The sequence below is a fragment of the Typopeltis vanoorti genome, chromosome 1, assembly GCF_054136105.1.
Source record: "Typopeltis vanoorti isolate ZY-2024b chromosome 1, IOZ_Tvanoo_1.0, whole genome shotgun sequence".
In the NCBI taxonomy this organism is placed as follows: Eukaryota; Metazoa; Arthropoda; class Arachnida; order Uropygi; family Thelyphonidae; genus Typopeltis; species Typopeltis vanoorti.
The window spans coordinates 177,478,288-177,493,420 of record NC_143549.1 but is presented as its reverse complement, the minus strand read 5'-3'; the positions used below and the strand labels follow the sequence as shown (position 1 = coordinate 177,493,420).

Sequence of the window (15,133 nt, the reverse complement as noted above, 5' to 3'; positions counted from 1 at the left end):
GTAATTTTTCCCCGAACTACGTAGCAAAATCTGGTGCCCTGAAGTCTTAGTGCCTATAGGCGATTGCTTAGGTTCGCCTAATGATAAAACTGGCCCTGCCCACAGCAGATATGGATGTTTGTAATTTCTTACCTTGTGTACTGCTATAACTTTTGAATAGTGCGATAGAAAGAGCAAAACTGCAGCTTCAGTGCATGAACAAAAGTAGACTGAATGAACCAACCAATAATAAAAGGTATGACAGGAAAAATAGACGTATGAATGTGAACATGAAGAAAATGAAGGATAGAGTGCTGTATGGAGACTCGTTAGTACGAGGTGTGTTAGTAGAGGATTTGACAAAATCGTACCAACCTGGTGTGACCATAAAGGACGTAACTGAGTCTATTAGAGAGCAAAAGGAAAGGGTGAAAGAAATGATTGTTGTGGCAGGTACGAATGATTTGAAAGGAGATAAAATGGAAATGATAGAAGACCTGAATGAATTGTTTGAGGTAGCAAAAGAAAAGAGTGAGAGAGTTAGAATGATTAGTCTTTTGCCGTGGTATGACAGTGAAATGTTTAAAAGGAGGGCCATAATTGCGAATGACTTTATACGTGGGTTATGTATGACGAGTGGTGTGGAATTTGTGGATGTGTGGAGTGAGTTTGATGGGCGAAAGGATCTATATAAGATGGATGGCTTGCATTTGAATGGTTACGGTGTAAGAAGACTTGAGAAAGTGTTGCTGAATGTAATGGATGTGCAAATTCAGGGAAACTAGATTTGTTAAGCGGGGGGAGTAGATATACAGGGTGTTCGGGATAAATTTGACATATTTATAATTAATTATATTTTTCCGTAAGTTACATGTATTAACACACACTTCTCTTCATTTAAAAGTTTGGACCCTTCTTCATTCATATACAAGATGTCAGAAAGGATGGATAACTGGAACCCACCTGAATCATGGAAGAGAATAACTTGTATCATGATGATTCGTGCCCGCCATCAAAATAAGGATATTACGACTGCTGCCCAATGCTCCCTGAATACAGTAAAAACAATCAGGCATGAACTAGAGACTTGCAATGGTGACTACGAGGATGTAGCAAGAAGAAAGATCACTAGCAGACGATCTGATTGCGTTCGTACAGCAGAATTCCTCGCAAATCTGCAGGAACAGGTGTTGAAGAACCCTGACATTGGAATTCGGGCTTTGTTCGTGGAGTTGCTAACTGTAGTCAAGCCCTGGATAACAAGGGTAGCCAATGGTAGGCCGTATGTATGGCAGCAGGATTCGGCCCCTTGCCACACCTCTGGGAAAAGTCAAAAATGGTTGTCTGAAAATTTCTACGACTTCACCAGTCCAAATGTTTGGCCTCCAAACTCCCCAGACCTTAACCCCATGGATTATTTTGAATGGGGCGCAGTTGAAAAAGACACCAATCGCACTTCCAGTAATACAAAAGCCCAGTTAATGGATAAAATTTAAACAGTTTTTGCAGCCCTTCCCAGGGAGACTGTAGCATCAGCTTGTTCGAGGTTCCGAAGCAGAATTGAAGCTGTGATCGATGCTAATGGTGGTTATTTTGAGTAAATCTTGTTGATAGTATTGTAATTAACTCTGCCTGTAATGTTTTTTTGTCAATTCATTAAATTTAATAGATACAAAGAACATTTTCTTTTTCCTTACGAAACTGTCAAATTTATCCCGAACACCCTGTACAGGCCTTATGGAGGCAATTGAATGTAAGAATGAATATAATATGCCAGAGCAAAGGACAACAAATCTGAGTGGGATAGTTAATATAAGCCATCAAGGTAGGGTTGGGGCTAATGGGGGTCTTAAATTCATGTACACTAATACTAGGAGTATTAGGAACAAGAAGGAAGAGTTTTTGGCCATGGTTGGCACTTCCAGACCACAGGTTATAGGTATTAGTGAAACATGGCTGACTGTAGATGATATAACTAGTGGGATTGAATGTGATGGGTATAGTGTGTTCAGGAATGACAGAGAGAATAAAATAAGGGGAGGAGTATTGTTGATGATAGCTGATGAGCTCCAGCCAAGGAGAATAGAAGTTGAATTGCAGGATAGAGAAAAGAGCACATTTGAGGCCATTTGGTGTGAGATTGTGGCTAGCAGAACTAAATATACAATTGGGTGCTGCTATAGACCAGGTGATGGAAAAGATGGTGGTGACAGTATGCACAAGCAAATAGAAGAAATGGGTGGAAGGAGGGTGATTATTATGGGAGATTTCAACTATGGTCGCATTGATTGGAGTGAGGAGAGGACACACAGAAGGAACTGGATTTTATGCGGTTATTAAGGGATAACTATCTGCGACAGCATGTAATGGAAAATACTAGGGGTCAAGAGTGCTTGACCTAGTAATTACATCTGAGGATTTGGCTTTCCAGCCCGATAATTCCACATGTACCCTGTCTTAACTTGGGAGGTGGCTAAAGGTGTAGAATTTTCAATTAAGACAGGGTACATGTGGAATTATCGGGCTGGAAAGTATGACAAGCTTAGGAGTTTGATTGGTTCAGTGCCATGGCATGTACAACTGCAAGGACTAGAAGTTGATAGTGCATGGGAGGTAGTTAAGAAGTGCTTGCATGAAGCAATTTCTGACTGTATACCTAGAGTCCGAATAATAAATCAAGTAGGGGTTAAATGGATGAATAACACCATTAAGCTTGAGCTGCAAAAAAAGAAACAACTATGGAGGGAATTTAAGGAGAAGGGTGACCAGCAGGCACATGAACGGTATAAAGCGCAGGCCAGAAGGGTGACGAGTGTAGTAAGAAAAGCAAAAAAGGATTACGAAAGAACATTGGCCATGCAGGCTAAAGAGAATCCTAAACAGTTTAACTGAATCAGTTGAGATAGTTGAGTTACTGAGTGAGCACTTTGCAAGTGTATATCATCCAGGTGGTGACATTGCAGAAACGAATAAACCAGTAGATTATAAGGGAATTGTGGTTAATGAAGTGGAGGTGAGTAGGCTATTGCATAACCTCAATGTCAATACATCTGTGGGATTGGATGGTATACCAGCTCGTGTTGTACGAGTAGCAGCTAAAGAATTGTCAGTACCCTTGACCATTTTGTTTAATTTGAGTCTCGGGTCTGGGTTAGTCCCGAGCGGGTGGAAAGAGGGGAAAATAGTTCCACTGCATAAAGGTGGTTCCAAGACTGCTGTTGTAAATTACCGACCGATTAGCATATCAGGAATCATTGTCAAGGTCTTAGAGAAATTAGTCAAGAAAAGAATACAGGATTGGATAGATGAAAATGGGATATTGTATGGGGGACAACATGGTTTTGTGAAGGGTAGATCATGCCTCAGTAACTTGCTCACGTTTTATAACACAGTGACGGCTGAACTGGATAGGGGTAATGGGTTTACAGTGATACTACTGGACCTTGCCAAGGCCTTTGATAGGATACCACATGGAACCCTAATCAATAAACTGGAGCAGATGAGGATAGATATAGGGTTGGTGAGATGGATAGGAGAGTGGTTGAAGGACGTTTGGTTTATTCAAAGAGTGGTTATTCAGGAGTGGAGTCTAAAAGACGTCTTGTGACTAGTGGAGTGCCACAGGGCTCTGTTCTTGGACCACTGCTTTTCAATTTGTTCATCAATGATATTGGAAAGGATCTGAGAGGAAGTGTTCACTTGTTTGCTGATGATGCAAAATTGGGTAGAGCAATTGTGAGTGCACAGGATGTCAAAATTTTACAGGATGATTTGGATAGTTTGGAGGACTGGGCTAGGAAAAATGGATGTCAATTTAATGTGGCAAAGTGTAAGGTTATGCACTTTGGGGTGAAAAGAATAGCAGCAGTATATCGCATTGGTGGAACCATACTCCAGGAGATTGATGAGGCCAGGGATTTGGGAGTGTTGGTGGATAGGGAGTTGAAGTTTAGGGGGCACATTGCAAAAGTAACTAAAACAGCTCACCAAATCACTTGGCTTCTGAAAAATACTTTAACATGCAGAGACGAACAAGTTGTTGTTCCTCTGTATCGAGCCTTGATAAGACCCCATCTGGACTTCTGTGCCCAGTTATGGGGCACCAGGGTTTCTTCGTAATGGGGAGGAAGTGGAGAGGGTCCAGAGACGAGTGACCAAGATGATAGCAGGTCTGTGGAATGAACCTTATGAGAATAGGTTGAAGATTTGTGGGTTGCAGAAATTGGACGATAGGCGAAGGAGGGGTGATATGATTGAGACATTCAAATTACTAAAGGGTTTTTATAAGATTGATCCAGAAGATATTTTTGAAAATATGACTGGTGGTGGGAGGACTAGGGGCCATGCATGGAAGCTGGGCAAGAGCGTGGTTGACAAGGGTGTTAGAGCTAGGTTCTTTACTTGGAGAGTGGTAATTGAGTGGAATAAGCTTCCAGAGTCTGTTGTGGGTGCTACGACCGTGAATGAGTTCAAGGCAAGGTATGATAGTTTCATCATGTCAAGAATAACTATTCAACATTCACTGTGTGAATGTTGAATAGTTGTTCTTGACATGATGTTAGGGCCTCCCTCGATGAGTCTGTCGACTCCTTGAAGTTTCCCGGAACAATAATAATAATAACTTTTGCTGCATAAGGACTGCAAAAGTCATACCATTAAAATCATAAATCACCATTATAATTATGAAAACCCAGTGACCAAATCTGTGGATAATTATCATATGTGATCAAGACCTTTGCAGTCTTGTTATATGAAGAATCGTAACCTGTTTATTTCTGCAGGTCAAGTCCTCTGCATCATTTCCATTATCCAATGTGACAACTTCACAACTTGTGCAATGTGCCCCCTGAATTTCAGATTTTTATTTAATAGAAATGTACCATTGGTACATATTTTTTATTAAATAAAAATTATTGTTTTGTCCATTCTGCTGCTACTCGTAGGCTAACAGAATCTTCTGGCCATTGTTTGTTGATGACAGAACATAAGCCAGCATATTTGGCGAGCTGTGAAAGTAAGCCTCAAAACAGGAAAGCTAGCCATCAAAACACATGCAGTTAACAGACATAATACATTGGCCTCATAGCCTGAGTTGCTTCAGTCATAAATCCAAATCAGCCAACCAACCAATCAACTGCAGGTAAGTGTTATGTAAGTAATTTGTTCACATTTTTGATTAAAGTGAATGTTTAGTTTGATAAAGGAAAGACATGTTCACATAGAATTCTGTTACATAAAGTGGAGCAAATTGAGTTTTATTTGAAGCTGTTGATATGGATAAAAGGGCAGCTGATGCACAGACTTCAAAATTTATATGGGAAATTGAATCCAGGAGAAGAGGGGTAAATGGTGGTGTATCAGAGGGCTCTGTCTTCACCTGTTATTTAATTTATATATGATTGATTTAAGGTTAAATATCCAGTTGTTTGTTGATGACACAAAGCTGAGAAGAGTGATAGTGAATATGATAGTGCACGATTTAAATAGGTCAATAGTATGAGCAAAGGATAATGACTACCAGTTTAATTTGGCAAAGTGTGAGGTAATGCATTTTTGCATGAAGAGACCCCAAGCTGCTTATTATATTGATGGAACTAGACTATAAGATATTCAAGAGGCAAAAGATTTTGGAGGGATTATGAATAAGTTGAATTAGAATTGACATTCTAATAACTTTCGAGGAAATGCTGAATGAAAAGTTGTCTTCTGTCTTAAAGGACACTGGATCTATTTATTATTCTATGAGAAAAAGCAACAGAAATTAGTAAAATCTGAAACTGTAAAGCGGCTTAACCTAAAGAGCTCTACCTAAATATGTTGTTTATGAAATAGTAGTAAATCACACAATCTCCAATTCTGTGGTAAAGAATTGGAGATTGTGATTGAAATACGTGAGGTAAGAAGATTTGTTCTCCAATGCGGCAGAGAGGATAATTGGAGCAGGTGTACGCTAAAGACGGTATGCCCCAAAATAATTTGAATAAGTGAAACTTGGTTGTCTGAGGAGGATGTGATGTCGGGAATAGAATTAGAAAATAGAGATGTGAAAAGAGGAGGGGGGATACTGTTAATGATTGCAGAGAAATTGTGTCTGCAAAGTGTGGAAGTTGATTTTGAATTTGCATGGTGCAAAGTTGAAATAAACAGGTTAGTATATCTGATAGGATGCTGTTATAGGCCAGGGAATGCAAAGAATACTGATTATGAAATGTTTAGGCAAATTAGTTGGGCTTGTAAAAAGAAGATGATCCTGATGGGAGACTTTAATTACAGGAATATAGACTGGAAGGAGGAGATAGTGTATGGGAACAAGGAGAGCGAGTTTGTGGAATTTCTGAGAGATAAGTATCTTAAGCAGCATGTGATTGAAGCAACTAGAGGCTTTAATGTTTTGGATTTGGTGATACAAGATGTAGTTGTTAATAAGGTGTTGACACTGCTACAAGTTGGTGAAAGTGATAATGAGATACTTGTCTGGGAAGTGATGAAACAAGAATAGGATACTGCCAAAACTGGATATGTGGAAGTATAAAGCAGGTCATTATAGGAAGCTCTGTAGTCACAGTTAGTATCAGTACATTGGGTATCTATCATCATCTACCACTGAGATGATCTGAGTAGAATAGATGTTGAAAATGTATTGTAACTCATAAGGCAGTGTATGACTGCATACTGAGGGTTAAGCCAGTAAATAGAGTGGGAGTGAAATGGATGAACAGTGAAATCGAGCAAACTGTGCTGGAAAAGAAAATGTTATGGAGGAGGTACACGACAGTTGGTGGTGATCAGATCTATGAGGAGTATAAGGTGCAGGCTAGAAAGGTGACGAGCATGGTAAAGAAAGAAAGAAAAGATGCGGTAATAATAATTTGCTTACTTATTATAAGATATATGCGAATCTATGAATATATTGGACAAGGGGGATGCATATTATTATTATTATTCGTGACGCCTCCAAGGAGTCTGAAGACTCATCGTGGGAGGACACCTACAACTGTCTCAACTACTACATCGAACCTCTACTACGAATCATCTCCATCTACACCATCCACCGCCCACCTCAACCACAACTAGTATTTTTTGTCTGTAAACTGCGTGTGTTCTGAAGGGCCGATTTGTCTGTATGCGGGATGAAGAACCAGAGTTTCCAGGAGAAAAAACCCTGCTACCACCTGTATGAGATCGGCTAACTCACCTTCGATTGAAATCGTCCAGATAAAGATTCTTCCCGTCACGACGAGAATCGAACTTAGGCCTATTCCAATCGAAGGACGCAATGTACCGTCGTTCTTCCAATTGCGCTAAGGAGGTGCTTAAATAAATGTTATTGAGCTATTAAAGCTCTGGCAGGAGGGTAACAGCAATAGTCGAGCTTCAGTTAGAACTTCATTGGCTACAGCATTTCCATCCACATCCATTACCCTCCAAGGGTATTAATCACCGCATCTCACGGTCGATTAACTCTCCAATATCCGCTGTATATTTAAATATACAGTAGTATATTTAAATTTTGCAAATCTTTCAATGTATTGCCACATGACAAACTAGTAATTAAATTGGAAAAGATGGGGGGTTGGATAGTAGATCAATGCATTAGATTGGAGATTGACTGTGTGTGTGTGTGTGTGTGTTAGGATGTCGATTTAAAGTAGCAAACTGTAAGGTTTTAAAATTTGGAAAGCAAAGATGGAATACAGACTAGGATTGGGATATTTTTGATGAGGTAGAGGAAATGAAAAATATGGAGAGTGATTGTGGATTTGAAATTTCATGGACAATTTTGCTAAAATTGTGAGCACAACACAGCAGATTATGGGAATTATGTGGAGAACACTGACTTGCAGAGACAAAAGTCATGTGACATCTCTCTCTCTCTCTCTCTCTCTGTAAGCCTAGTTGGCAAGTGGATAGTGTCCATACTTTTTTGAAGAACTTGGCCCGACAGGACCAGTGACTTGTACCATCTCTCTCTCTCTCTCTGCTGTTAGGTATTGAGAGATGGTGCACAACTTTGTTGTTCTGCAACTGCAGCAGTGAAGATGCCTTGACTGCAGGATGGAGCACCACCTCATATTGGAATGGCAGTACAGTAAATGTTAAAACAATACTTCACAAAACAGAGTGATTAATCATTCACTTTCACAGCATGGCCACCTTGTTCACTGGCAACCCCTGTGACTTTTGGTTATGGGGGGGGGGTCATCTGAAACGCATGGTATATGAAGGACATGCAATGTTGCAGCATGTGAGGCAAATCATTGCAGATCTGTTGAGTTCTGCTGCTGTTGAAAATGTCATTCACAGAATGCAGTTCTTAGAATATTTAAAAGGAAGACATGTTTAAACACATCTGTAAGTTATATGAAATGAAAATTGATTTGCACGTCTCTCTAGCCATTACTGTTTAGTTAATCCCAAACCATGCACTTATAGTGCCAAATGTCCCCTGGTGGCAGAATTTTGTACTATTTTATCTTCTGTAAATAAAAATTTCATGTTCCAGAGTGTCTTTACACAAAGTTTGGTTGAATTTTGTCCAATACAATAATAAAAACCCCATGTTCCAGATTGTATTTACAGAGTTTGGTTGAATTTCGTCCCATACAGCAAGAAGTCATGGCCTAGTGGTTAAGGCGATGGACTCAAAATCCATTGGGGTTTCCCAACACAGGTTTGAATCCTGTCAGCTGCAGGATAGAGATTTTTTGTTGACCTGGTTGGATGAGTGGAGAGCATATTCACTCTCCAGCCAAACGGTCGCAGTGTCAAATCCCCCCATGGGCATGGATGGTTGTGATTGTCTGTGACTAGTGGTGGCAGTGGGCAGTAGATGGTGTTGGTATAGATGATGCGGTTCACTGTAATTGGTGGAGACGGAGAGCTGTAGGTGGAGGTGCCCTCCCTCAATGAGTCTTTGGACTCTCTGGAGGTGCCACGTAATAATAATAATAAATAATACATTTTTCACTACAGGGCTCTGGACAACTCTTCTTTAATTATGGCTTCCCTGTACAAGTTGAGATGAGTACAGTATCATCAGTAAGTTTCTTCTTTTGGGATACTGATCTCTCCCATAAAGAACTCGCCAATACCTAGCCTGGCCAAGATCATGGCCTACAGACTGGAAGAAGTCAGTTTCATATACCACTGCATAAGGATGGAGATATGAAGGCTTGCAAGAACTATAGAACTGTTACTTTAATATCTCATGCAAGCAAAATTTTATTGAAGATCTTGCTAAATGGGATTGAGGCCAAAATAGAGGCAGAGATGTTCGAGGAAAACAAGCGGGTTTTAGGAAAGGTAAGGGCACCATAGATCAGATCCTTTGCCTTAGACAGATCATAAAAAAATATAAAGAATTCAGACTCCCTCTGGTAATGTGTTTCTTAGACTACTCTAAAGCTTTTGACTATGTTCAGCATGTGAAACTGTGGGAAGTAATGAAAAAAAATAGGTTTTCCTCAACACACTATCAGGTTGATAGCCAACTTGTACAGGGAGCAAGAAGCCACAGTAAGAACTGGTGTTGGATTGAGTGATTGCTTCAGGTGAGAAAAGGAGTTAAGCAAGAATGTTTACTTTCTCCTCACTTGTTTAGTATATATGCAGAGGACATTATGCGTAAAGCATTGGATAAGCTCAGGACAGGAATTATGATAGGTGGTAAATTGATCATATATCTGAGGTATGCTGATGATACTGTACTCCTCTGTAATAACAAGAAAGAACAAAGACAAATTCTTGGTATAATTAACAAGATTAGTAATAACAGAGGACTTCAATTCAATCCTAGCAAGACAAAGATTATGGTTCTCAAAGGAAATACAAACAGGGAAGCTCTTGAGGAACAAGTGTTACCTTAATGGAGAAAGAATCGAGGAAGTCAGCAAGTTTGAGTACCTGGGATCCATTATTAATGTGAAGAATTGCTGTTCAGAAGACGTCAGAAGAAGAAGATTAGGAATGGCTAAAACAACAGTCAGAGACTTGTCTAAAATCTGGAAGGATGGATCTGTCTTCTTGGGAAAAAAGTTTAGGATTTTGGATGCAGTTATTTTTCCAACAGCAACTTATGGATGTGAGACTTAGAACCTAATGAAGTCAGATAAGAAAAGAACAGCTGCTTTTGAGATGTGGTGTTACAGAAGGCTGTTGAGGATATATATACTGAAAGATGTAAAATGAATGGGTGTTAGAAAAGGTTAGTTGAACCGTAAGGCTCCTTAAGGATATTGACAGAAGAAAGTTAAAATATTTTGGGTACATTGAAAGGATGGAAGGGAGACTTCTCAGAACAGTAATAAGTGGAATAAGCTGACTGAGTCTGCTGTGGGTGCTATGACAGTGAATGAGTTCAAGGCAAAGTATGATAGATACTGTGAATGTCGAATAGTTGTGATGGATAAGATGTTTAGGGCCTCCCTCGATGAGTCTAAGGACTCCTTGGAGTCGCCTGTAATAATAATAATACTCTTTGTGAAGTCAAATCATTTTATCTTCATACAACTCCTGATAAACAGGTATGCCAAGGCTGATGTCAATTCCTGGAGCATGTCCTTGAGACATGCAGTGATATATCATTGCACCTGTCTAGCTTATTAAGTTTACTTAATTTCTCATATACCCTCACATATGATGAAGTATTAGAGGATTTGTAGTGAATGAGCAGAAGATAGATATATTAAGGAATGAAGTAAAGTTAATAAGCCAGGAGGGTGGAAAGAAATCCTTCTGGCTTATTAAGTAGGTGTCTCATCTTGAGGAGTTTGAATGATAAATTAAAGCTCCTCAAGATATGATATGATACCTATGAGGATAAAATATCCTGATGAATTACTCATTAAATTCTTCAACTATGTACTCTGCATTCTACAATTTTCATCCACTAACATCATCCTCCCATAATCATTCTTTTTTCTGTTTGCCACATAACAAAAGAACTCTAGGATTCTTTTTGCCTGACTGACTAATTTTTCACTCTGCATGCCCTGTCCTTACCAAATAAACCTTGTAGAAAGGCTTATACGTTGGCTGCACATGATTATTAAATAACTTAGGAATTCACAATGTATACTGGAATATAAATTAAAATAAACTTTAATATATACTTCCTATATTTTGGTAACGTCACATTGCCATCTTCTTGGGAACATAAGACTAAGACACGTGCACACAGGCACTTAAACAGCAAATGAGGTTGAAGAGAGAAACTACTGTTTTTCCTAAAGTCCTGATGGTGCCCCCTAGAGGGCTATATTAGGTATTCTTGGCTGTTGAGCTGAAGTTCTCAACGGCCAAATATGGGAGACGTACAGCATGAGACCTTCAGCCCAACGACCAAGAATACCTAATATAGCCCACTAGGGGACACCATCAGGACTTTAGGAAAAACAGTAGTTTTCTCTCTTCGACCTCATTTGCTGTTTTAGTGCCTGTGTGCACATGTCTTAGTCTTATGTTCCCATGAAGATGGCAATGTGATGTTGCCAAATATTGGAAGTATATATTAAAGTTTATTTTAATTTATATTCCAGCATACATTGTGAATTCCTTGAGTTATATAATGATCATACCAAATAACCCACCTTTCTGGCCTGCCCTTTATACTCCTCATGCAACTCATCATTACCCTACATCTTATACCACCTCCATAATGTCTTCTTCTTCCAGACTGCATGTTAATCTCTTTATTTAAGCATTTTTCTGATTAGCTGACTAAGATCATTTCCTCCTCCCCCCCCCCCTCTTTGTTTGTTTTAAGATAATCAAAAAGTATATAAAAGAGACCTGTCATATATCTAAAAAAATGCAGCCTTAATATAGCACCAGAGATATATGAAAATATTTTTATTCTTTAAAATAGGAGATATAAACAGCAGGCATGAAGCAGGTCCTGCAGCACGGAAGACCTTACATAGAAGAAGGGAACCTAGAAGACATACCCTAGCCAATGGTATTGATTACAGTATGGTTAGTGGTTTTTTTTTTAAATGATTGCCGTATAAACTCTTCCATTAAAATAAATTTATTCCATGTGATGTGGAAAATATGGTATATCGCATGAATGCATAGAATGAAATTGATATTGTGATATTGACAAATTAATTGTGATGTGATCAGGATGAATTAAGGCATGCAAGGAGGCACAGCAGTGTGGAATGGATATGAAAGCCATGGGGGGGGGCCTAGTACAAATGTCAAAAAGCTATATAACTGAGAGGAGACCTCCACATAGCCCTCAAAGAAATGTGGAGAACCAACTAGGTCTTCTGACCTAATGTCCAATCCTCACCTTCTCGTGGTGCACCTGTTAGGTATCTACCTGGATACTGAACGGACAAGGATGGACTCACAATTTGGGATTTAGCCAACCAAATTGTATGCTTATTCGCTTAAACAAAAATTTCAAATGATGGTACAACATGACAGAATTTCATGCCAGCTTAGGCCATCGCCCGGTTAAACAAGGCCCCATTGTTTTCGTCAGGGAACCAGGGCAAACAGCGAAAAGTCAGCTACTGGAACAAATCCTAAAACTCACCCCAACTCAACATCACCAGAGTTCAAGATTGGTACTATCAACATAAGAAACCTCTATCACTCAAAACACAAACATCATCATCATCACTATCTCAGGCGTTCACTTCCCAGGAACTTATCCAGGCAGTTAACTCATTGAGGACTGGGAAGGCGGCTGGACTCGATAACATCTATCCTGAATTCATTAAGAACTGTGGACCAAAAACTATTCAATGGCTTACTGCTATGTACAATAATATCTTGGACTCTGGCATGCTTCCATCAATTTTTAAAAGATCTAAAATCATTGCTGTCTTAAAACCTGGCAAAGACCCTACAATTGCTTCCAACTACCGTCCTATTGCATTGTTAAGTATCTGCCTGAAACTTCTCGAAAGAATGCTATACAACAGCATTTCTTCAAGTATACATAACAGAACTCCACAGGAACAGGCCTGCTTCAAACCTAACAGAAGTTGTTGCGATCAAGTACTGGCCTTGACAACCTTTATAGAGAACGGTTATGAAAAACAATTGAAAACAGTAGTGGTATTCGTGGACCTCTCTGCTGACTATGACACAGTGTGGAGAGGGTCTTATCTAAAAATTCCTAGAAACTATCCCATCACCAAAACTAGCCAACCTAATTAATCAAATACTGGCAGACAGATGGATACAATGAATCTCTCAATGAATCCCAAAGTAAATTCTTTAAGATTAAAAATGGCCTACCTCAGGGGTCAGTTCTTGCCCCATTGCTCTTTAACTTATATATTAGTGATATCCCAGAGACAGCATCACAGAGATTCATGTATGCTGATGATATTGTCATTGCAACTCAACATTCCAAAAAGCTGAGAACACCTTAACTGAAGATCTGGCTGTACTTGATAAATACTTCAGACAATGGCGATTACAACCTAACCTGAACAAAACTGAAGTAGCATCCTAAAAGTTTACTTCAGAAATAAACAGGTGAAATTTAACAATCATCCTAAATACCTAGGAGTTACCCTAGACAGAAGTTTGACATTTAAATATCATCTAGAAAATATTGCTGGGAAATTAAAAACTCGTAATAATATAATGCATAAACTTGCTGGTATTTCTTGGGGTGCTGATGCCAACACACTGCGTACTACTGCACTGTCTTTGGTCTATTCCACAGCAAGGTATTGTGCTCCTCTGTGGTTGAACAGCGCACACGCTTCTTTAGTCAATGTCCAGCTGAATCAAACTATGAGGATAATCTCTGGAGCTTTAAGATCTACTCCTGGCTACTGGCTCCCAACTCTCGGTAATATAGCCCCTCCCTCGCTCCGCGGGACCCAAGCCTTAAGCAAACTATGGACAAAAATAATTGGAAACAGTTCCTTGCCTATCCATCAAGACATTTCCTTCCATACTTCACAACGACTGAAATCCAGGCACCCTCCCTGGAGGAGTGCAATACAAATAAACGACCAGAACTTCGACCTATGCGAGTCATGGGGAGAGTATTGGTTTCAACATACCTCCAATCTTCAAATATCCATCTCAAATCCGACATCTCATCTGGAGGGCTTCAATCTCCCTAGACATGTATGGACCACTTTAAATCGGATCAGAACAGGACATGGGAGATTGGGAGATGTAAGCATCTCTTGCATAAATTGAACTGGTCCGAAACTCCAAACTGTGAATGCAGAAGAGGGATCCAGACTATCAATCACATTGTGCTTGAGTGCCCTATCTACTCATTCTCGGATTCTAAAGAGGACTTTTTTAAACTGATCCCAGAATCCCTGGAGTGGATCTGGGATTTAAGGATTAAGCTGTGACTCCTGATTCTTAATTTTGATGTTTAATCATTTCAACCTAGTGTACCCCTTTTAATATGATTTTTACCATTGTTTTTATGCTGTTTTATGTAACTTGTATGTTTTATTCTGAGACCTGCACATCATACACTAAATAAATAAGAAGCCTGAATGGCAAAGAAATGGAGCTAGCTAAGGAATTGGATAAGTACCAGATCAACATAATAGGGGTGACTGAAACAAAAAAGGCAAAAACTGGTGACATCTTTCTGAGCAATTAATACAAAATATTATATTCGGGCAATGACAATCAACGAAAAGAAGGAGTAGCCATAGTATTCAACACTAAATACAAGGCTAATCTTCTTGAATGGCAGGCAGTCTCAAGTAGAGTGATGTGGGCAAATATGAGAATGAGGAACTGGACAATGAGACCTATTTGTGCCTATGTTCCCACAGAAGGTTCTATTGAGGTAGAAGTGGAAGAATTTTTGAGGCTCTAGAGAAAGGCTACTGACACAATGAAAAGGAAAAGTTGGTCCTTGTTGGGGATCTAAATAGCAGAGTAGGAAGTGATTGTGAGACATACAAAAATATTTTGGGAAAATTTGGAGAAAAGAGCAAAGCTAATAATAATGGCAAATACCTGTTGGATTTCTGCTCAGGACATGGACTGGATATTACTAACACCATGTTTCAACATAAAAATGTGCACAAATTCACATGAAGAGAAGAGACAAGGAATAAGAAAAGGCTCATTGACTATGTTATTGTTGACAGTGATGTTTAGCAACTGGTGCACGACACCAGAGTGTACAGAGGATTTGAAATTG

General features: G+C 39.4%; 1 protein-coding gene and 1 non-coding gene across 2 annotated transcripts in view; both read left to right on the top strand.

Moving 5' to 3' along the window:
- Positions 1 to 15,133, top strand: part of LOC150110669 (suppressor APC domain-containing protein 2-like) — a 128,807-nt gene that overhangs the window by 34,140 nt on the left and 79,534 nt on the right. Inside the window, exon 2 of the mRNA XM_090400233.1 lies at positions 11,846 to 11,952. Within this exon, the coding sequence (XP_090256359.1) occupies positions 11,846 to 11,952 (107 nt within the window). The remainder of the gene's footprint in view (positions 1 to 11,845; positions 11,953 to 15,133) is intronic.
- Positions 8,586 to 8,671, top strand: TRNAL-CAA (transfer RNA leucine (anticodon CAA)). The gene has a single exon. It is a non-coding gene; the product is annotated as a tRNA-Leu (tRNA).